At 38.5% G+C, this 21,847-nt stretch overlaps 2 protein-coding genes across 6 annotated transcripts in view; both read right to left on the bottom strand.

Annotated features, from left to right (window-relative positions):
* Positions 1-1,717: 1,717 nt before the first annotated feature.
* arl5a (ADP-ribosylation factor-like 5A) lies at positions 1,718-9,198 on the bottom strand. The gene is made up of 6 exons (XM_044365313.1): positions 8,824-9,198; positions 4,655-4,715; positions 4,352-4,499; positions 3,654-3,737; positions 2,626-2,777; positions 1,718-2,369 (listed from the first exon to the last, which is right to left on the bottom strand). Exons 1-6 carry the CDS (start codon positions 8,867-8,869, stop codon positions 2,321-2,323), a joined length of 540 nt encoding a protein of 179 aa, XP_044221248.1. The 5' UTR covers positions 8,870-9,198; the 3' UTR covers positions 1,718-2,320.
* Positions 9,199-10,117: 919 nt separating this feature from the next.
* Positions 10,118-21,847, bottom strand: part of cacnb4a (calcium channel, voltage-dependent, beta 4a subunit) — a 40,266-nt gene continuing 28,536 nt past the window's right edge. For 2 of the 5 annotated variants that reach the window (XM_044366270.1, XM_044366274.1), the window contains 10 exons: positions 21,022-21,149; positions 20,307-20,386; positions 20,064-20,083; positions 18,550-18,630; positions 15,409-15,467; positions 15,213-15,322; positions 14,941-15,092; positions 14,417-14,512; positions 14,105-14,281; positions 10,118-13,429 (listed from right to left, as the gene is read on the bottom strand). In XM_044366270.1, the coding sequence (XP_044222205.1) occupies positions 13,163-13,429; positions 14,105-14,281; positions 14,417-14,512; positions 14,941-15,092; positions 15,213-15,322; positions 15,409-15,467; positions 18,550-18,630; positions 20,064-20,083; positions 20,307-20,386; positions 21,022-21,149 (1,170 nt within the window). In that variant the 3' untranslated portion in view covers positions 10,118-13,162. The remainder of the gene's footprint in view (positions 13,430-14,104; positions 14,282-14,416; positions 14,513-14,940; positions 15,093-15,212; positions 15,323-15,408; positions 15,468-18,549; positions 18,631-20,063; positions 20,084-20,306; positions 20,387-21,021; positions 21,150-21,847) is intronic. The other 3 variants (XM_044366272.1, XM_044366273.1, XM_044366271.1) reach the window with 3 other exon arrangements.

Below are 21,847 nucleotides of genomic sequence, written 5' to 3'. Positions count from 1 at the left end.
AACTGAGGACATTCAGGTCTCCTGTTATTGCACTGTGGATTGGTGGCAAATGAATATAAAACCTGCAGTATCTCTATTAATTATTGCAAACATGAACTTACTGTACAGTATGTAGGTTATTGATTATTTGGGTTTCACTTACCTGCTACAATACACAATTTTGAACTGACATAGTTCACATAACTGCTTAAACATGCATGTCAATGAATGTGGTACCAATTTTGAATATGTGGAAGAAGAAGAAAATAACATACATACTTTGACAACAAATACATAGCAAGGTCCATTTTCAGATGCATCTTGTGGCCTTCATTAGCAGATGGAGTTGACATGACATCATCTTCACATCTCCCATACAACCTAAATGTTGATGTTTATTGGTTCATATCTCCACCCTTGTGAAGAAGTTGCATTATTCAGGTCTTTTTACCCAGAAACCAGTCCTGGAGCAACATTCTCATCCAGTTGTTTCAGTCTAGCACTTTTATTCCAGCTCAGGTTTGGTCTCTAACTCCTGAGAAAAAAATATATGGGGTCTTTATCTATCAAATGTTTGACTTTTTTTCATCAGCTACAGTAGTTGTCAACTTTGTCAGCTGTTTGGTGCAGCACAGGTAGTGTACAGGGGGTTTTATCAGAGCTTGTTTGCTGAAAACAGCTGCCTGCTGCTGCTGCTGCTGCTAGAAACAAGGTTGATTAGATCACTGAGACTGAACCAAACAGTAAATGAGTCCTAAAACTAAAACAACGAGCTACAAAGCTCTAAAGAGCTACAGAGTTGGATGATAATTCTCTGTGAGCTGTTTACATTTCAGTCATTCCATCCGATGTCAATCAATATATTTTACTTTAACAAAGTGTAACTGACTGTTCAATGTTAAAAGACATTTTAAGAATCATGCTATTAAAAAAATATGAGACCGATATTCAGACTGCAGTGATGTGCAGCATATGTACTGTATGTCTAGATTTAAAGCTGTTCATGAGCCCCCACCGTGGTTGTGCTTTGTTATCTCAGTTTTGAAATTTTATTATGCAAAGCACCTCATGCAACTGGTTTGTAACTCAAAAATTCATATTCATGTTTACCAGGATGCAGATTCTGTGTTATCAGGAAACTAAGATATCATATAGGGCAAAATGGAGGAAAGTAGCAAGTTGTGATGAAGGGATAATCACAAGACCAAAGCATGTGAGAGGAAATGTCAAATGTCCAATTATTACAGTGGGTTCTACACCAGATGACAAAATTATCAACTGACTTTGTAAAAAGCAACCTCCTTAAAGTGACATTAATACGACAACAGATCTGAGAAAACAGCCTATCAACTAACTGAGACAGAACAGTTTGGGTTTAGTTTGTGTTAGTTCTCATTCAGTCGACTTCACTTTTCTTCTGTTTTTATTCTTCTCTTAACCACTCACTGTGTGCTGCTCATATTTCGGTCCTGGTCACCTCCTCTCTCCCTGAATCCCTTTGCATTCTTATTCTTTGGCTCTCTCCTCTCTACTCCTTTAGCTGCTCATCATGCTCCCTGAAAAGCATCAGAGCCTATGAGCTCATGTGACACATTCTGCCTCCTAAAGGACTAAAAAAAGAATAACTGAAGTTACAAACACGACACTTAGAACAGCTCATAATTCTCCCGAGGGAAAAGTAAATCATACAAAAGATAAGAGTCACCTGAAAGAAATACTCATTCATGACAAGCTGCAATTCACCTGAAACAGATAAAAACACTTTATTTCACTGATTATTCATAGAGACTGAAAGGAAGAGGGCATATTGTGATTTTACCCTCCTTTCTGCATGTTTCAGTCCCCGTCAACCATTACTGCTTGAACATTCTGCTGCAGGCACCACGTTAAAAGAGAATACTGGACTGTACACACAGGGGGGCAATAAAAACTGCCACAGCCAGTCCGGCAATACTGCAAGGCCACGGTGGGCTAGACTCACACACAGCTGAAGAATAAGTCCATGTATATTTCCCAGTCAGACACTTTGCTGACCTCTGTCTTTTGCTGAAAGGAAAACCGTGCAGAAAATTCAATTTAAATAATTTGAGTCTCTTTTGTTGTCCAATGTCCTTCTGAAAAGGTCACATTTTTTTTTGTTATGAGTTCAGACGTCTTTTAGAAAATAAATTATCACTGAAGAATAGAACGTCCTGGCAGCGGTCTGCCCACGTCAGCTTCACAGGAAAGAGGACACGGCCATCCATCCAACGACCTCACCCCCGTCCTCGTTTCAAGCTCATTTCTGGAGGCAGAGAGAACAGAGCGAAAGGGCGCGCTTCCTGATCAGAGTCAAAGGTCATCATCTCACACGCAGCCGTGACATCATCCACTCAAGACCCTGGCACAACCTGAAGGTAAAGATGTTGGGTGAGGATGTAGAGGGATGGGAGTGTGGAAGACAGAGGGACAGAAATGAAGAGACAAGCATTAAGATAATGGAGGAGAAAGAGCTAAGATTACATTCAAGTTGATACAAAGTATATGCTTTGTTACTTGCTATACTTAATATATGCTTGTCCTACATAAAAGCAGAAGAGTGTGAGTGCACCCTGGACTATATTACATTTTTCCAATATAACAGTGAGTAGTAAATGCAGTTCTCACCCCTCCCCAGTGAGGGCGCAGCAGGCCTGAATGTGCCACTGGTGGTCTTTCACAGAGGTAAGCTGGAGGCTCTGGGAGATCTCGGCCACAGACATGCAACCTTTCACATCCTGCTTGTTGGCGAAGATCAACAACCCTGCCTTTCTCAAATCCTAAAGAGCATATAGGAGAAGAAGAAGAACAAGAAGAGACATCAGGAGAAGGTACAGAAATAGAATACAAAGACAAAGTGGGATTCTTTCAAAGACAGAATCATTCGAATGTATATGTGTAGACAAAAAAATCACATTTACACATAGTGAAAAATGACTCTGAAGTTCCAATCCATAATAGTTCTGACTGCATATATTTGAGATCAATCCACACATAATTTAAAGTGATGTGTGGAGTTCAGTTCACTCATCACAAGGAGTTCTACTCAGCCTGTGAAAACTGTTTTATAATGTGTTCTGTGGCTCTGGTGGGATCTGCCTAAAGTATAAAAATAAACCCTGTTGATGTCATTAGGGTTGAATGAAAGACATAATTGAGTTGCATTATGGGAATATTGGATTCAGATTTTTTTGTAGCTTAATTCCTCATAATTTTAAATCTGTCTCTTGTCAGTCCCCCAACTTAATGGACCCGCAGTACTAAATCACTAAAATGCCCCTTTAAGAATCTGAGTTACAGATGGAATCAGCATTTGGTGTGTTAGTTAATCATATTAAAAAGCTGTTACTCCTGTGTTAAAACACTTTGCATAAGCAGCATCTGAAAATGTCAATAACTCTGATTTAAATGTTGTCTAGTCTTCAGTCTTTATATTAAGAGACCTATCAATTAATGTGAGTATGACAGCAGGCTCAAACACTGTGTTTTGAATTTTAGTGATGGCGCTACACTTTTTGTTTACATTTACATAACAAATTGTGCCTTTCAAATTAAAATTACTAAATCACTATTGTAAACAATGCTGCAAAGAAGGAACATTTATATCTATAAAAGATTTTTAATTAATTATGGCGAAGATGCCCCCCGATACTCACTTCATGTGCAAGCATTCTGTAGAGTTCCTCTTTGGTCACTGAGATTCTTTCTCTGTCTGTGCTGTCAACCACCACAATTACAAACTAGTCAGAGGAGATGGAGAGAAATAATGGACAGTTAATCAAAGAATACAACATTTTAATTTTGCCAGACCTTGGCCTGGGCTGTAGGTAGGGCTGCAACTAATTATTCTTTTCATTCTGGATTAACTGACAAACCGTTTGGTCTATAAAAGTTCAGAAAACTGAACTTTGTGTGTGCAACAGTCTAAAACCCAAAGATAGTTAATTTACTATAATGTAAGACAAGGGAAGGCAGCAAATTCCTACTTTTGAGAAGCAGGAACCATTGAATGGTTGCCATTTTTGCTTAAAAATGGACCTAAACTGAATAGCTGCCGATTAATATCATTGTAGCTCTAACTGTTAGGACAGTACAATGGAGTCACACTGGACTGCATTTTAATGGGAGGTCAAAAAATGTATTTTATATTGACATTCTCAAGTACTTTCAATATACTGTTGAAAAATCTGCCCCAGTACCTACAGAAGCAATTTCTTTGCAGCAGTAAGGCAAACTGCTAGTTGACCTACTTTAACTAGATTCCAAAGGAAGCAAAACAATTCTTTTTCATTTAAAAGCTGACTTGAACCATAATGGTGAACCTAACGGTGAGCCAGCATAACCAGTTATTTACCTCTGTGTTTGTGTAGTATGTATTCCAGGATGACCTTAGGGACTCCTGGCCCCCAATGTCCCACATCAGGAAATGAGTGTTGTTGACCACAATCTCCTCCACATTGCTTCCAATAGTAGGAGAGGTGTGTACCACCTCATTCATTGAACTATTTCATAACAAGTGGTAAAAAAAAAAAAAAGAAGCATTTTAGGTAATTAGTGAGACAAACATGTTCATAAAAATACCTATGCATTTATGACATGATATCTATAGATAAAACTGTGAGGATAAACGCTGAAAGTGCAAAGTTTGGATACTCACAACTGGTAAAGAATTGTGGTCTTGCCAGCATTGTCCAGGCCCACAATAATAACTTTGTGCTCTGAAAGGCAATAAAAGACAATTACAAAGAATTCACAGAACTCACACTGACATCAATATGTGGGCTAAGTGATGGTGACTGATTGATGTGTGAGTCTTATGTAAACTCAGCAAAGTAATCTGTTTAAAAGATGTCTTTAGATGTGGAACTGCATTGTGCGGTTCAAACAACAGCCCTTTTTGTGTTCAACACTATCCTTCAGTGCTAAATTGTTCAGCTTCACACATCTTGCCTCACTGAGACATTGTGGTGCTGTGGACGGGGTACTTTTGCAGCTACAGATGAGTTAGTGGGTGGTCTTAAGCTTGTACAGTCAGACTGAAGTCAGCAGCAGCAGCTGTGAGGACCTTCCATACAAAAAAGCTTTGCCTATGAACAAGATAAACAAGATGAGCCAACTAGGGTGAATTGCTATCTTGCTGTTATTACACTGGAGTGACAACACAATAGAAAAATATCCTTTAAAGCACAAGGACAGGATAAAGGTAAAGGACACAAGATTGCACAGCAAGAAAGGTCAAAGTGCTGATTGCACTTCTCTAAATCTTTTTGTGGCATAATACCCAGCTTCAAGCATCTGTGGCCCTAAAGACTCTTTTCAAATGTGGAACTTACTTAGTGTGCCATGTTTCAGATCTTGTGACAGCATTGAAGACAGATGAGGAACTATGGTTGATGTTTTTATGACCCAATGGGTAATCAAGAGAAACTAGAGCATGACAGTAAGAGATCAAGCCCACAGTCTCCCTTCACTTTTCTGTTTCTATGAATGTTTTTAAGTATGGCTTATCAGAATTATCTTCATGTTTGGTCTACAGAAAAGCCTTGAATACACACACACAATGAATACACAAAGGCATGCAATGCAGTATGCACGCACTAGGGAAGCATTTGGTCTTCTGCTGATAAGAGCTTTCAGGGCAATGGCTCTAAAGTTGACTTTTAGATATTGTCCTAAAACTCTTCAGCAGTTTTTCCAGTTTATGAGTTTGACTTAAAAGTTCAAGTATTTCAAAATACAACTGCATGGTTATTGGCTTGAATACAAGAGTGGTAAAAGGATTTCAAAATGATCTTTGGTGATGTTTCAAGTTTCCAAGGTTGTAATCTTGTTTTTTTTGGGCTATGTACCACCATGCAAATTATTTCAATTATAACTGACCTATAAGGTTTTTCAATAATTCTACTGTTGCACAGCCTGGTAAAAGTCACTGGAGCTGTTTCTGAAAACCAACTCATCCAGTTACACGTAAGACCCAAAGTGTTTTGGGAACTTGGGAACACACAAAGCTATTGTCAAGAAAACCTCGGCTGAGAATAGCTTTGGCGTGCCAACAATGAAGGTGCGGTCGATCGAGGTTTGGCTAAACACACAACCGCAGATGTCACCTTGAATCTGGATGATTGGATACTTCTTTACTGATCACATCATCAGCCAGGTGATAGTGACCAACTGGTCCTTAAGCTTTTCATACAGCTATCACATAGATCAACTGAATATAATCAGCTGTATTTAAGAACACACTTTTTTCCACAGTGAAGAGTGAAGAAATAGGCAGCAATTCAATCCCAACCTTTAACATATTAAGGCTCTGAATGAAGATAAATGTAACACAATTAAATGACAGCAAATAGTACTAAACTAAATAGTCTAAATAGTCCCAGCATATCATCGAAACTGGGTCAATTTGTTAATTTCCCTGATACTCCCCGACCTCATTAGAAAATGTGCAAAGTTCCCCTCAGCTTCAACACCTGTCTGCCTGTAAAAAAAACAACTAGACGTGAACGTTTACCACAAACAGTTAGACTGCAGCTCTTTGAAGCAAAACTAAAACCTCACTAAAACAGAAGAAGTGAAAGCAGCTGCAAACAGAACTGAGCAGGATCCAAACATGGGGCTTTTCTCTGTATTCTATCATATTGAGCCTAAATAAAACAGCTGTGAAGACGTAGAGTAACTTTGTTATTTCGGCAAAAATATAGATTCAGCAAACATACCAGACCGCATCCATAGACATAACACATAGCTTACTACACTGTGTTCAGGGCTCGGAGGTCACAAGTTGGTCTTGTGCAACTAAGTGAGACTGAAGTGAAACTCTTGTCTAGAATAAAAAGGTCATGCGGGTGCCAGCTTAGCTGCTTGCATGCATTCTATCTGAACATACTAAATGTTAACATCTTTGAATATGAGGCAGCACGGGTTGTTTCCCACAATTCAAAGACATGAAGATAAAGTGCTCTATGTGTGTTAGAATTTTATAGACTGATGGCCTGTCCTATGTGTGGGATGGGCTCCACCGCACCCTGAACAGGATGAAAGTTTTAGAAAATGGACATTTAAGTGCTTTACAAACCAACGATCATTTGAAAGCGAGACTGCGACTAATGATGATCTTCATTATCAACTAATCTGTGGATTATTTTTTGATTCATTGTTTGTTCTGTAAAATGTCAGAAAAATTGTCTTAAATGCCCGTCAGTTTACCAAATTACTTGTTTTAGTCAACCAACAGTCTAAAACCCAAAGACATTCAATTTATTATCACAGAAGATTAAGACAACCAGCAAATATTCACGTGTGGAACCATAACAGAAGCTGAAACTTTGCTTAAAAATGACTTTTACAATTAATTAACTATCAAAATAGTTGCTGATTAATTTTTCTGTTTCTGTAATCCACTAATTGATAAATCGACTAATTGTTTCAGCTCTATTTGAAAGCCAACAGCAAGTCAACACTTTATGAATGTATATAACATTTTGCTACAGAGGCCTTTAAGCCATTTACCAAAAACTTCCTGCTCTCAGATGTATGTCACTTGGGATAAAAGCATCTGCTAAATGAAATTGTGACTGTAAATTGTAAAAACTTCTAAGAATATGCTCTGCCATGTTTCCAATGTCTAATCACATGTCCTCCTCACTGTGAAAGAACTTCTGGTGTTCCTTTGCGCTGAATCAATCAACAGGGGACAGTCATGGTAAGACTTTCTGAGACATGGAACTGCAGCTGAGGCTAGATCCAGGGGTTACAATAAAAGCTTTACAGACTCTAGGGACTGAACAGATGGAAGCAAAATGGAGCAGAGCTCAGACACTAAAATCTATAATATACATACTATCTAGCTAGCCAGATGACTAGCCTAACAAAAGATGGTAATAGCAAACAATGTCAATATTTATGTCAGATAGCAGGCAAAGCATGTTTACCAAACATCTCAAAGGAAATGAAATATGTTTTGTAAACAGGCAACAAACCTTCCTGTTTGATACATTCACTCACATTGTACAGTAAAGTGTACAGACGTCACTGCACCAGAAGTACAGTGAGATCTGAAGGCGAGATAATAGACGAAGTTTACAACAATCTTGTTCACACCTGACAGCCTTAGGTATGTGTGTCGCGTGAGATGTTACTTTTAATCATAACTAACCAAAACTGGCAAGTGAGAAGTGTATTTATCGCTGTTGTACAGAAGCCAAGTGTGAACGTATGTTGGGTTACCTATGTTCCTGACACTACACTGACACGGTGATGTGATTACACACTGCCAGTACAAAGTCAATATGATTCACTGTGAAGTCATTCATTGATCCTTGTTGGCCTGAGCATTCTGCTGATGTGGCTGACTACTGTGTACTGTTTGTGCAGCCATCTCCACTCATAACACCGCTCACCCGGGCTGTCCGTGAGAAAAAACATGAGACCATAAGTCGGGACTCGTGTTGCAGAGGTTTCGTAATGACCTATGTGTTTAATGATTCAAGATCACTAGCCAGGGTTTGACTTGGTTTCACCAAACGTTAGCTTCAAACCCAGAGACAATAAATAATCTAACAGCTAAATTACCGCAGGGATAGTGAGCAGTGCACAGTCTGTATTCATTTATATCCTGACACTGACAATACATGCTCGGGGTAAGCGCAGTGTTAAAACACATAAACATATAAAACGAAAGACGTTATGATAAAAAAAAAAAAGAGACTTATAAAGCGGCATGTGTGGAAAAGTGTTTCCCAGGCTTGTCTTTCATAGCGGGGGCCTGGTCTGAGCACCGAGCCCACTTAGCTCCTATGATGAATGCCACGGCACCACTCTTACCTTGGTGATTAAAAAGCCTCCATAGCTTCGTAAAAAGTATTCCCATGGCTGACGATGAGACTGTTTGATGCCAGCTTGTAAGAATCCGCTGTAACTTAGCTAGCTAGCGTTGATGCTATTCCGTGCTATCAACTTTAGCTAGCTAACTAGCTACACAGATGAAGAGCTGTCAAAGCTTTCAAGTACAACCGCCATACTTGTATGAATTGAGTCTTAATTATTCCTCCCCCATAGGATGTGAATTTAAGTACGACTGTAAATTTATTGCCGAACAGAACCGAAACGTTGACCACTGTGGCTAACTGGTGGGTGTCAGCTGGCTGTTGTGAAGTACGCTGCGCTAGGCTGGTTAGCTGTCAAACCTGCGCATGCCCACTTTGGACTATCCTATTTAATAAGAAAATGTTTACTATGTACCGCACTTTTCATTCATAGTGAAACTAAAAGTGCTACAGTATTAATGACAAAGGACATCTAGATAAAGAAAATAATAATAAAAACGAGTTAGATGAAAAAGTACAAATTGTATTACATTGCATGGCATTAAGTTATACACCAAAATTATAACAATACAGCTACCAAAGCAATAATGAAACGATTATAGGTCTTTATATGAAGTGCATGAATACATATTAAATATATAGCATACGCAGATTTTTACAAGGAAGACGTTTACTAATCCTACAATCATTTTTCGACTAGTTGCAGCAAAAATAGGAACACAAATTAACATAAACGAGACTGTAATTATTTTCAAGTAAACTCATCATGAACTACGGCATGCACAGGTTTAATGGCATAGAAACATAGTTTTTATGTAAATTGTGTATGAAAATCAATTGTACGTAAAATTATATTATGTTATTATATTAGAGCTGAAATGATAGTTGACTCATCAACCTGTTGGATTGAAGTGAATTTTGATATTCAGTTAATTGTTTAAGCCATTTTTTAAGCAAAAATACCCCAAAAATTATCTAGTTAAAGCTTCTCAAATGTGAATATGCTGGTTTTCCTTTTCCTCTATGTTAATAAATGGAATATCTTTGAGTGTTGGACTCACTTTAGGTTTTAAGAAAATGTGATTGTTCATTATTTTCTGACATTTTATAAACCGCACATTTAATTGATTGATCAAGAGAATAATCAGCAGATTAATCAATTATTAAATTAATGCCTTATATTATATTATATAGTTTTTAAGAGCTTCCCTTGTATTAAACAAGGAACATCATATAAAGAAATAAAGACAAAGAACAGGTCTGTGTACATTTTTGAACAAAAAGCAATGCTATCCATACAACAGAATTAGGGCAGTTTATTTCATTACAATTGTAAAATGACAGTGCACACAAACTTCTAATCAATGCATCATTCTCTCACAGGCAGTATTCAAATCTTTTAAATTGTTGCTTATGCTCCAGAGTTTTGAACCAACAACAATAAAAGCTACTGTATATGGCAGATAAGAACAGAAGTCTCCACGTCCATCTTCCTTTTCCTGAATCACTGAAACACAGTGACATCTCTGGCCGATTGACTGAAGTCAAATGACACTGAACTTGAGATATGTAACATATACTAAATTACAAGATACAAGGGTTTGTCATTAAAAGGTAATGATATATTTTTCCTGCATTAGCTGGCAGCATACAAGTGAATTAATCTGATTAAAGTAGCATGTAACAGACACAAATACAGTGCAGTCCTGCCCAAGTGCTCTCAGATAGTTTCTCAGGAGTCTTCAATGAAACTCAAAATGAATGTAAGAAAAAAATTATAGATGAAAATATGGAAGAGGGGGCCTATTCAGTTGTTACTAAGGAAAAATGACAAGCTCCAATGACGAGGCCCAATCATTAAAAACCTTTCACATAATTAAAGTGAGATGGAGGAAAGTTACCTTTTTTGCTCAAGGAAGTGTATGGAGGGCTTTGAAAGGAGAATTGAATGCCATTAAATGTACTTAAAGTGAAACCTTCAGTGAATTAGTGTGAAGGCTGGAAGCTCTCACACTATTGTTATCTTCGCTCTTTCTCTCGTTTTTCTTCTGTACATTTTTCGATCAATTACTTCTGCATACTTTCAACTACAGAAACCATTCAAACATCAAAATGTTCAGCTCTTTAAGTACAATACTGCTATCATTCAGATTTTTTGTAACTTGTATACTTTTTAAGATATATATTATAATTTATAATGGCCGTCTATGGGAGTGTACCTACAGTCATCAATATCTCAACAACTAAAAGTGCTAAAGTGTTCATACTTCATGGACAGGTGTCCCATATTAAAACATAGGACCAATAGCGTCAACATGTGGTCAGTGATTACGTGTTTTACGTTTTGGCTAATAACTCATGAACCATGAGGTGTAGCAAAATAGTATTTGCACAGTGTGTTTCTTGGATGAAGCCAATTCAACTGATATAGGCCATGCCCATTTGCACCTGTAAAATTCTTCCGCCATTTTGGATTTTTTGCTTCTGTTGGCACATATTTCATCTAATCTTCACCACACTTTGTACATAATGTATTTAGATGACCCCAAATCAAACTTATGAGTTGGTTTTTGGGTATAACTTACTGTTTGTCTGTAATTGGTTACTAACATTTTGAAGGCGTGGCCTGATGCACCTAACAGTCGTAACTCTTCATCGCTAAATTTGATTGCAGCCAAATTTGGGAATGTTGTATACAGCGACAGTGCACAAGTCTGTACAATTTCATACAATTCATACCCACAGGGGGTGCTAATGTAACATTATAACATGATATTTCCACAATTCTGTTGTCTTTAGTAAAATTAAACTTGGTACACAAGTTCTCCATAAGAATGTGCACAACATATTGAAGCATGGCACTAATAGCCCCACCTTGTGGCCATAAGTAAAACACCACTATACTACTTCTTAACTGCCATATCCCTTTAATGTAATATTCCATGGTAACCAAATTCAGCAAAGTTGTATAGATGGGGATGCTGAAGAACTCTGTAGCATTTGATACTATTTCACCTGTAGGTGGTGCTAAAAGTAAAAATTGCTGGAGCAGTGGCTTGCAGCGGCAGCAGTAGCTGACAGCAACAGCGGCTTGGAGCAGTGGCAGCAGCAGCTAACAGCTTCCAGCTCTCACACCTATTTTCTTCAGAAAATGCAAATATTCTCGCTAATGTTTCTTTCCTTTAGTTATTTTGACTTTATTTACATATAGATGTCCTCAATATACAGTTAGTCACTCACTAAAATCCCACTCTATCATTTCCAAATAATAAAATGATATAAGCTCAGTTTATAAATGCATGGCATATGAAAAACATGCTGGTATGACCATTCTAGGGACTTTGACTCTGCAGTGAGTTCTCCTTCCTTATTACATTATATTATATTAATAGCTTTTAACAACTAAGTAATACTAATAATAATATATCCCTTAACAACTGAACAAGACCAACTGTCAAAATGTAATATTCGTCAGATGGTTAAGAGCATACTGTAAATGCTACATCTGTCAGCACACTTCTAGGTCTGAATGACCTCTCATTCCTGAGGTTTAGAGCTTTGAAAAGTGTCTGATGTTGTATGTCTGTCCTGATATGATTAATGACATAAATGGCATTGAATGAAAACAAAGGAGGGGGTACAGGGAGCTATGAACCCTGAACAGAACACCACAACACCATCCATGTTACTTCAACAAATGTGTAAAACTCTGGATTTAGGAACAAGCTTCCACAGGATTTATTACACTCACATCGAAGACAGTGGCAAACAAACTTGAGGAGCATTGAAGATGCATTCCGCTCTGCTTCTACCAGCTCCTGGACACGTGCAAACAAGTTCTGTGCTGATCATCACCACTGGATGCTCTTGCTGCCTGGCACTTGCTTAAGGCAGGTAGCGACCTGTAATTAAGGTTCCACCTGCATGCTACAGTAACAGCTGAGATGGCGGGAAGGGTCCAGAAGAGCCTACATCGCACACTAACACCTGCTAGTGTACTTTACTCACAAGTCACATCTGGAGCATATTCAAGTGAGGTTCAGCTTTAGCCTTCCCTTTAAAACATAATCTTGCTCTTGTGCTACGTTCACATCCAGTCTCTTCCTTTGTTCACATCAAAGCAAGAGCAGGATTCTTAATTTTTTTTAGGTAAAATTGCCCTTTTGGCAACTTTGGAAAGTGAGGTACTACACATTGATAAGAGATTGTTACAGTCCAAGTGAGTGTAGTAGTTTCATCATGTTACAGCAAAGTTGCCTCAACGCTTACATCCATGGTGGTTGTTTAGAGAAACAGGCTAGAGATAGGCCTACACTTTGTTTACAGCAGGCCACAGCTCAGAGCCGGTGCCTGGATTCCTGGCTGTAGCCTCCTGGGGATCCTCGGTTACGATGAGGCTTGTAAGAGTCCTGGTAGGGGTCCTGGTAGTCCTCCTCCACCAGAGGCGAGTGGTCCCGGCTGTGCTGTGAGCCCGAGGACAGCCGGTTGCGATTCTTCCGTGCCCGTTCATTATGGTAGTTCTCATCGGCAGGCATAAGGCTGCGGCGTTCAACGGGTGAATGGTCTGTTGTCGTGTGGTTGCTGTTCCGGTTTCTTTGGGCCTGTTGGAGAGAGGGAATACTGATCCTATGTAGTGTTTTTCTCTGTTAAATGCTGAATGATACAACAGTTTAGCATAATATACAGTATAGACAGCCAAGTACCAGAAACTCACAATTTACTTTTGAGTATCAAACACTCACTCATGTAAGCTAGGTGGTTGTAAAGAGGTTGTTAAATGTTTATAGTTTCCTCATAGCTGTCGATAAGGATCACCTGATTTTGCTGTGGAAAAAAACTATCAAATCATTTTTACAAACTTTACAAGCCACTCCTGCAGCATAATAAACTTCATACAACATTCATTGTTTAGCCAATATAACATACACTACTTGCAGAAAGCCTTTGAGTCTTAAGGAAGGCAATAGTGTGACAGTATTTTACATATTTCTTGCCATATTTTTGCAAAACTATGAGTGTCTGAAACAACAGAACAACAACAGAAATTCTGCAGTAACAATCAGGAGCACTGCATTTACTCCACATTTACTCCACATTAGCGTATATATATATTTTCGTCTGTCCATACGGTTAAATGTAAGGTTACATTTAGCATAGAGCGATTGAATATGACAGGTAAGCTACAGGGACTTTAATCTGTAGAATAACTACCAAAGAAAAAAAGAAAACATTGTTTGTTTAGTACAACTTCTATTTCTTTTTCTATTTGACAAGTTCACCTGAATGGCAGCAGGATACGGGGAGAGAGCAGTGGAGCCCAGATTGCGTCCCAGCAGAGGGTTGAGTGGCGTGCTAAGTGAAGTGTGTGTAGCACGCCAATATGCCTCCAGGTACTCTGCCAGGTGTTCACACGCATCTTCCAGCTGGTTCTCATCCAGAATAATATCAAACATCTCCTGAGGTGTGAAACAAAGAGAGGAAAGTGTGGTGGCTGCTGCATACGGATATCTTTCTAAAGTTTCTGGCACAATAAAACTTAACTAAACAGTTGTTACTTGTCTAGATTTATAAGAGCTTTAAAATTCACTCACAGAAGGACACTGTGATAGTTTTTCCGCTGCCACAAGCTGCACATTTAAATGTTTACTTTGAGATTTCCCTCTTGATTTGATCAGTCGCTGGAGGACCTGCAGGATGCATATGTAGAAAAAAAACAGGAAATGTCTTTTGGATTAAACACCACCTACAAAGATCTGCCACTCTGTAAACAAGCCACAATATTGGCTAGACGGGCCACTTCATCACCATGTCCAGTCCTATGAATTACAACTGCACTCTGCCTCAGATTTTCCTGCACTGTCTGGATGGGTTTCCTCATATTTCAATTTGAAATGTACAGTAGATAGCAGGGGAATGAAACTATACTTGTTTCTGAGATTCGGATTGACATGTTATTCTGCTTATTATTGCCGGCCGAGTGCAGCAAGTTATTTTTATTGATGTTAACCCTCAAAAGACTGCAGCTTTACGACTGTATATCCTGCTAGGAGCGGGCAGCAAATGTGAAAATCAGTTGTATAGAATGACTGTTGTGTATCAAAGCCTTCAATCTTACCTTAGGTGAGGACACTTTAACATGGACGATGATGGGTGCTAATGAGGTCTTAATGAGCTGTGCTGGATGGTTAATAGTGTCAGCATCCAGCACCACCAGCTGCAGAGACCTGGCCAGCTCAAAGATCCTTTCTATTTCACTCTGGACTTCCGCTACAAGAAGACAACGACATATATCTGAATAACTGTGACATATAAGTCCATTTTTTCATAGCTAGGAGCCTTTGTATTTGCATTGCGCATCATTGAGTGAGACAGTTCCTGTAGCTTTACCAAGGCTGGAGCGGGTGTTGGACCTCTCAATGATGGCCCTCTTACTGGGGTTGTTTAGTACTGACCTCTTGGCCAACGATATGTCAGCTGTTACCCTTGTGATGGATATCCTGCAATAACACAAAACATGTCATACGGAGCATGGCAGCATGATGATGTACCGTGCAAAAGATGCTGCTTCGCTTCAGCTGCTCACCTCCCATCAAACCTGTGCTTCAGGAAGTCAAACAGTGCCTTCTGCATCATATCTGTCACCTACATGGATGAATGAGGGAGAAGGCGAGATGAAAAGAGAAGGGGAAGAGAAAGAGGGAGAATAATATCAGGTGATTAAAGAATCGTTAGGCAAGGAAGTCAAGGAGAGAATATTGTCAGGCATGTTACAAGCAAAACAAAAGACGCTTTTCACATCCGTACACATCTACTGAACATGCTATAAAGCAACAAACGAGTGGAAGTGGACTTTTATTATTCATTCTGATGCCGTCCATTCAGGCTGCTGCTGAGCTGGGTCTGTGAATTACACACTTGACTGAGCAATTTGTCTACAGCATGCTCAGTTTCTTTCCTCTTTGCTCTCCGCAGAACGAATGTGGGTCACATTAAAGAAAGTGATTAAGAGCTACAATGAGAAGTGTCGCAAAGACCAATGCACAGGTGATGAATTGGGGCAATCACACAGTGCAGCCTCCATTATAGCTTTTGCTGATGAATATGAATGCCACTCCCAGGCCTTGAACTGAAGCAGAAATTCAAGATGAAATAATTGGTTCTGTTCAGAAAGTCATCTTTATGGACGGTCATACCATTGCTCTGAGGTGTTTGACTCAAGGCAGAGAATAGATGGATACGTGAACCAAAACAGGCTTTGTGTTTGGCTGTGCCAGATGTCACTCCGATTTGCTCAAATGTGATTGACAGTGACAGTGGTTTGATGGGGACTGCATGTTCTTACAGCTGAAACATGGAGCAGTTGTCAGATGAAAAATAGTACTATTAACAAGTGCAATTATTTATCAAAAGGTGATAAATGTCTCAAGAACTTTACTCAAGAACTGTACTTAAGCACAATTTGAGGTACTTTACTAGAGTATTTCCATTTTATGACAATTTATACTTGTACTTTTTACTCCACTATACTATGTGACCGCTATAGTTACTGTACCAGTTACTGTGAAAATAAACATTTTACATACAAACATATAATGAGTTTTTATTTTAAATATGATGCACTGTTACAGATTAAACTACCCAACAGCATATCAAGTACAGCTCAACCAGCTGCAACATTAAAATGCTGCTTACATTCATACTGGATTACTAATACATCAGTCTTGATATAATAATATAACTGCCAAAACTCTGCTGCTCTTTTGACTCCTCACATGAATACCAACTTCTGCCCTCTAAGAGGCGATTTAGAGTCCCTCAATTTAAATGCTAGAATTCTTTTATACACCAGTCTACCCTGTTGCTAAACCAAGATCAGTGTGCTGCTAACTGAGATCTAAATCCAGAGGATATGATGTGATATGTATGATTGTAAGGACAGTTTGGTGTGTTTTGTATAACGTACGTCGTCTATGAAGTGTCACATTTGTAACACTTCTTAAACAGAACTGCCTAAGGACGCAAAATGAATTTCAGTGTAAGCTGACAATAAAGTCGCATTGTGTCGTTGAAGGCCCAGCTTTTACTTGTAATAGAGTATTTGTGGTATTTCTACTTTTACTTAATCCTCCTAATGTGTTAGAAAAGGGTTTACACCAGTGAGATGTAAGAATTAAAGCACGAGAAAGTCCCAGCCTATACTGCTATACTATATACTGCTATACAGCTGGGGGAGCAGATTTTTGGGTCAGTGGTTAAGGTTAAGGTTATGGTCAGGGTTAGGGTAAGTCTCCAGGAAATGAATGTAACTCTACGTAATGTCCCCGAAAGTAACCTAGGTCAACGTGTGTGTGTGTGTGTCTGTGTGTGTGTGTGTGTGTGTGTGTGTGTGTGTGTGTGTGTGTGTGTGTGTGTGTGTGTTTGTGTCTATGGGGTGTGAGTGAAAGAGAGAGTGGGGGGGTATGTATGGCATCATATTTGCTGCGTGCCACTCTACAATTGAATTTGATTAAGTCGATATGCTTTCTTGGCATGAAACATAATTTTAATATTATTACACAATATTATTATACTTATTTTTATAGGATTTTATTACTATTAATTTTGTTTTGTTGTAATGTTTGTTAATCATGATGGTTTGGCAACATTTACTATGTATTTCTCTGCATAAACAACCCATAATTACTGGCGGGTCAAATTTGACCCATAACACAACAGATGTAACTTTTTTTATAGGCATTAAAAAAAAAAAGATCAAAATGTGTTTTATTGTATTCAGTAGGCCATTGTAGAGGATGTAATGAAGCCTTGTTTGTATCAGAAAAAATTAAAAGTATATTTCACACATCTAAACTTGAAAACGGGTCAGATTTGACACAATAGGAGGGTTACAGCCTGTAATTACTCATTACAGACTGATTACTCAGCCTGTAATGAATAAAAGTAACTACATCAAGGAATAGCAACACAATCTTGTCCATCGTGAGCTTGATTATCTGTAGAGTTAAACTGCCTTCTGGTATTGAAGAGATCAATAAACCAAAAAGGTGTCTGATGTGATTAATAGAAAACATTTTGGTTTCTTATGCAAACATAAATACCATTCAGCTACTCATTTCATTCAGTGCGGTACACATTATTCTCTGTTTCTAATTTCAAACCATGCTCCACTTTTTCAGACCGATGCAGTTTACCCAGAAGGTTGTTACCACGGCAACAGCAGAATGGGAGGCGAGGACTGTGATTCCATGACAACTGACTCCGGCTCCCACCTCCCACCACCTCCTTTGCCTCTTTTATTATTTGCCCTGTGGTTCCAATGGTAACTGATAATCAATGAGCAGCATCAATTTTTATGTTGTAGTGTATCTCTCAGAATTTCAACTTTAGAAGGAATTAGCATAGTCTAAAATGCAAGAACCTATGTCATGATACAATATAATGGATGAATTGTCACACACAGAAAATGATGTCAAAGAAGGAACATGGCAGTTATTCACCTCTCTTGTATTTCAGTTATTGTTCTGTAATGTCTGATTTCCTGTCAATTGTCTCATTTATAACATGTCAACAATATTTGTATTATGATTTCACTGTAAAAGTGCACTTCTTGGCCTCACACAGTAATGAGGAAAATGCCTTCATGAAGTATGAGAGTGGTGATTTCAGCGGTGGTTGTGATGGAGAGGCTGAGTCAGATGGCTAAAGGAGCAGCAGTGTGTCCTACCTCGTAACCTTTCAGGGACGGTCCCACCAGGACGACCGGCCTCATGGAGGGAACCACGTCATATGGAGGGACGTGCTCAGCCTGGAGGGGGGAGCACACACAGCTACAGTCAAGCTTTATTATAAGCGCTTTAAGAAAACCAAGTGATATACTTGACTATATATATTCATATAAATAAAATGTCAAATTTTGTTTTCATCAATTAACGTTAAACAGTAATGATTGAAAGCTATAGACACCTCATGATGAAACTGATGAAAAGGTAGTTTATTGCTTTTGTGAGAAAAACAGTCTGCAGTGGAGCAGAATGTGACTCTGATGCACCAACCAATCAATTTAATATAACCCACTGACTGTATGCATGCTCAGTAACCTCAGGTTAGGATGTGCCGGATTAGTTTAATGGTAGTATTAATCCTTTAAGTGAATATGGGCAGAGCTGGATTAAAATCAAAGTGGACAGTTTAAATGATATACTGTAAATACTGATATAACACTATGGTCCTTCATGTCTGCAGAGGACTCACATGAAAATAATGGTCCATTAAAGGATAGGTTCACAGTTTTTCAAGTCTGTCTTAAAACAATAATCAGGTGCCCAAATAACATTGAAATAGGTGTTTCTTGCTGTAATCATTTCTCCTGTTCATACTGGCTATTAAAGATCACTTCATAATGCACTTACAGTGTAGGTGATGGGGGCCAAAATCCACAAGTCTGTGCAAAAATGTATTTAAAAGTTTATCTGAAGCTTCAGCCATCAAATCAAGTCAATATCTTTCAGTGCCAAAGTCTCTCCTTTTGTTACTATACTTCCACCACAGCTCAATAGGGAAACACTGTCCGAGGAAACACAAAGAGGGAAATTTATGCTAAAAAAGACTGTAAATGTGGCAGATATTCACTTGGTATGAGTAACTCAGACTGCTGGAGCCTCATGTAAGCTTCAGATCAACTTTTAAGCACATTTGAAGTGGATCTTTTCATAGCTTTAATTTTTAACACCTCTTTCCTTGTTCATATGGACAGCTGACTGCTGTTTTAAGACAAACTAGAAAGAAATGTGAACCTATCCTTTAAGAATCCAATGAATATGAGCTGAGATTCACAATTAACAAGGAAATTAATAAAACAAAGTTACTACTTTGTCAGGTTTGTTAGTGGTGGTAAGCTACAGTATGGTCTTCTTAAATTACATTCTTTACAAAATGCATTCTTTTATCGAGAGTCAATTTTCAAATCATTGCTTACCAGCTGCACTGTCCATATAACATATGAAAGGACCCTAAGTCTTTTTCAAGAAGTGATTGTTCACCTTTGACAATGTAAGCAAACCTTTCAGGAGTAACATTGTGGACAATTGTTTATTTATTCTACTTTTTAATAATAATTTTCATCAGTAACTCAAGTTCTTTTGATTATTTACCTATAATAAGTAGTAGTTATAGTAGAGATAGTATTTTTCCCTATAAAGGAAGCAAATGGATAAGTATTAGGTGAGTAGCCATACTCACCACTTTCTGTTTCTGCTTTCCTGAAAAAGGAAGGAAAAATCAAGTGAGTGAGTGCACACTGGGGACTAGGAGTGTCCATGAAATTATATCATACTTCTACAAAAATGTCAGAATATCACAAGAGCTCTTACTGTTACACATACACAAATAAAGAGCAAGTATAGTGATAAACAATCCTCTCTGTGAATCTGACAACAATGTTTCCTTTCAGACCTGACTCAGACTCGTATCTGTGGAACCAACCTGCAGAGTTGGGGTTTGGCTTGAATGTGCCTGACACCATTTCACCCAGACTGGAGGAGGAATTCCCACTGGACTTACTGCTACATTGATAACAGAGAACAGAGAGAGAAAAGTGTTCATGTGGAATCCAGCAAGATGTCATCAGTCAAACACCACCATCCTCCTGGGAAACAGGTCACCACGTACTGCCCTCAGCCTTCACATCATGGTACAAAATAGTGAGCTAAAGATGGAAAATACTGTTCAGCAGTGTATAGTAGTTCTTGGAACCAGTAACTAAGTGATATTTATTTAGGTTATTTTAATATGGACTTGGAAGAATGTTTAGGTAAGAGAGTGAAATTAATCAATAGATAGATATAATGCCATTTTAAATGTGGAGACATGATGGCGCTCTGCATCTCAACTCCCCTCTGTGGCTGAAACGCATCACTCCATCTGATGGAAAATTCTGTGATGGCTGTGATCCAGGCACACCTCTGAGATGTTGGACTACGAGGTACAGATTGGCTTTCATCCACCTAACTTCCTCCTTATCTGCCAGCTCAACTGCCACTCAACCCTAAAATGGCTCTCTCTTCAACACATGAAACCATCCAACTCTCTTTATCCTTTTTGATTCATGTGGCTCCTCTGCAATTTTTGCTGCTGTTGATTCCTCCGCCGCCTGCACTCTCACATCCCAGTCCCCGTTCAGTCTTCCTCGTCTGCTCACCCATGGAAACGTCCTCTCTTCTGTTCCTGCTGGAGTCGGATGTTTTCCAGCTTCAGAGGGCTCGGGATGAAGCCTATGTCACAGCCTTCTTTCACCAGACGGCCGATCCACCAGTCATTGTTGTACTTCTGCAGATTTAAGTAATAAAAAACCCTCCAGATTTCAAATTTCTTTGTGAGACAAACAGTTATGAGTGAAGATGGAGATGAGCAAGACTATTTTTCATTAGTTTTCATGACAGATAAGTTTATTTGATCAGAATGGAATTGTTTTACTGTTTCAAGTAGGCCCTTTTTAGTGTTGTGCCTTCACAAAAAAGACACACATGTAAACACATACAAATGCAGTCAACATGAAGTATATCAATTATTGCATTTATATGTGTTTGTATGTAATGCTATCAATTGTTTATGAAAACTACAATATCCAAAATATCCAAAACTTTCCAAACTTTTCCAAAAACACGTGTGACTAATCAGTCTGAACAAGTAGATTCAAACAAGAGTTCCCCATTCGAGCACAGCATTGAGACTCCATTCATTTCTGCACAGGATGTGATGACAACATAAGAGAGAAATTCATAGCTGACTGCTAAACACCTGTGAGTGAGCGCTAGGTCAGAGAGATATAGCTAACTGATGATTGGTAACTTGACTAACTAATGATTGGGTGATGCTAAAATGTATTTCGTTTTTTTATAGAAAAAAATAGCTCTAATATATACAAACCAAAAGACATTAGAACAGCCAGGCTTTCTAATGGATTTTAAAAATGGACAAAGTGGAGACAAAGAACACCATAACCCAAAACAGAGTGTCATTTCCTC

Source organism: Thunnus albacares, chromosome 11, assembly GCF_914725855.1.
Source record: "Thunnus albacares chromosome 11, fThuAlb1.1, whole genome shotgun sequence".
Classification (NCBI taxonomy): Eukaryota; Metazoa; Chordata; class Actinopteri; order Scombriformes; family Scombridae; genus Thunnus; species Thunnus albacares.
This window is presented reverse-complemented; position numbering and strand designations above follow the sequence as displayed.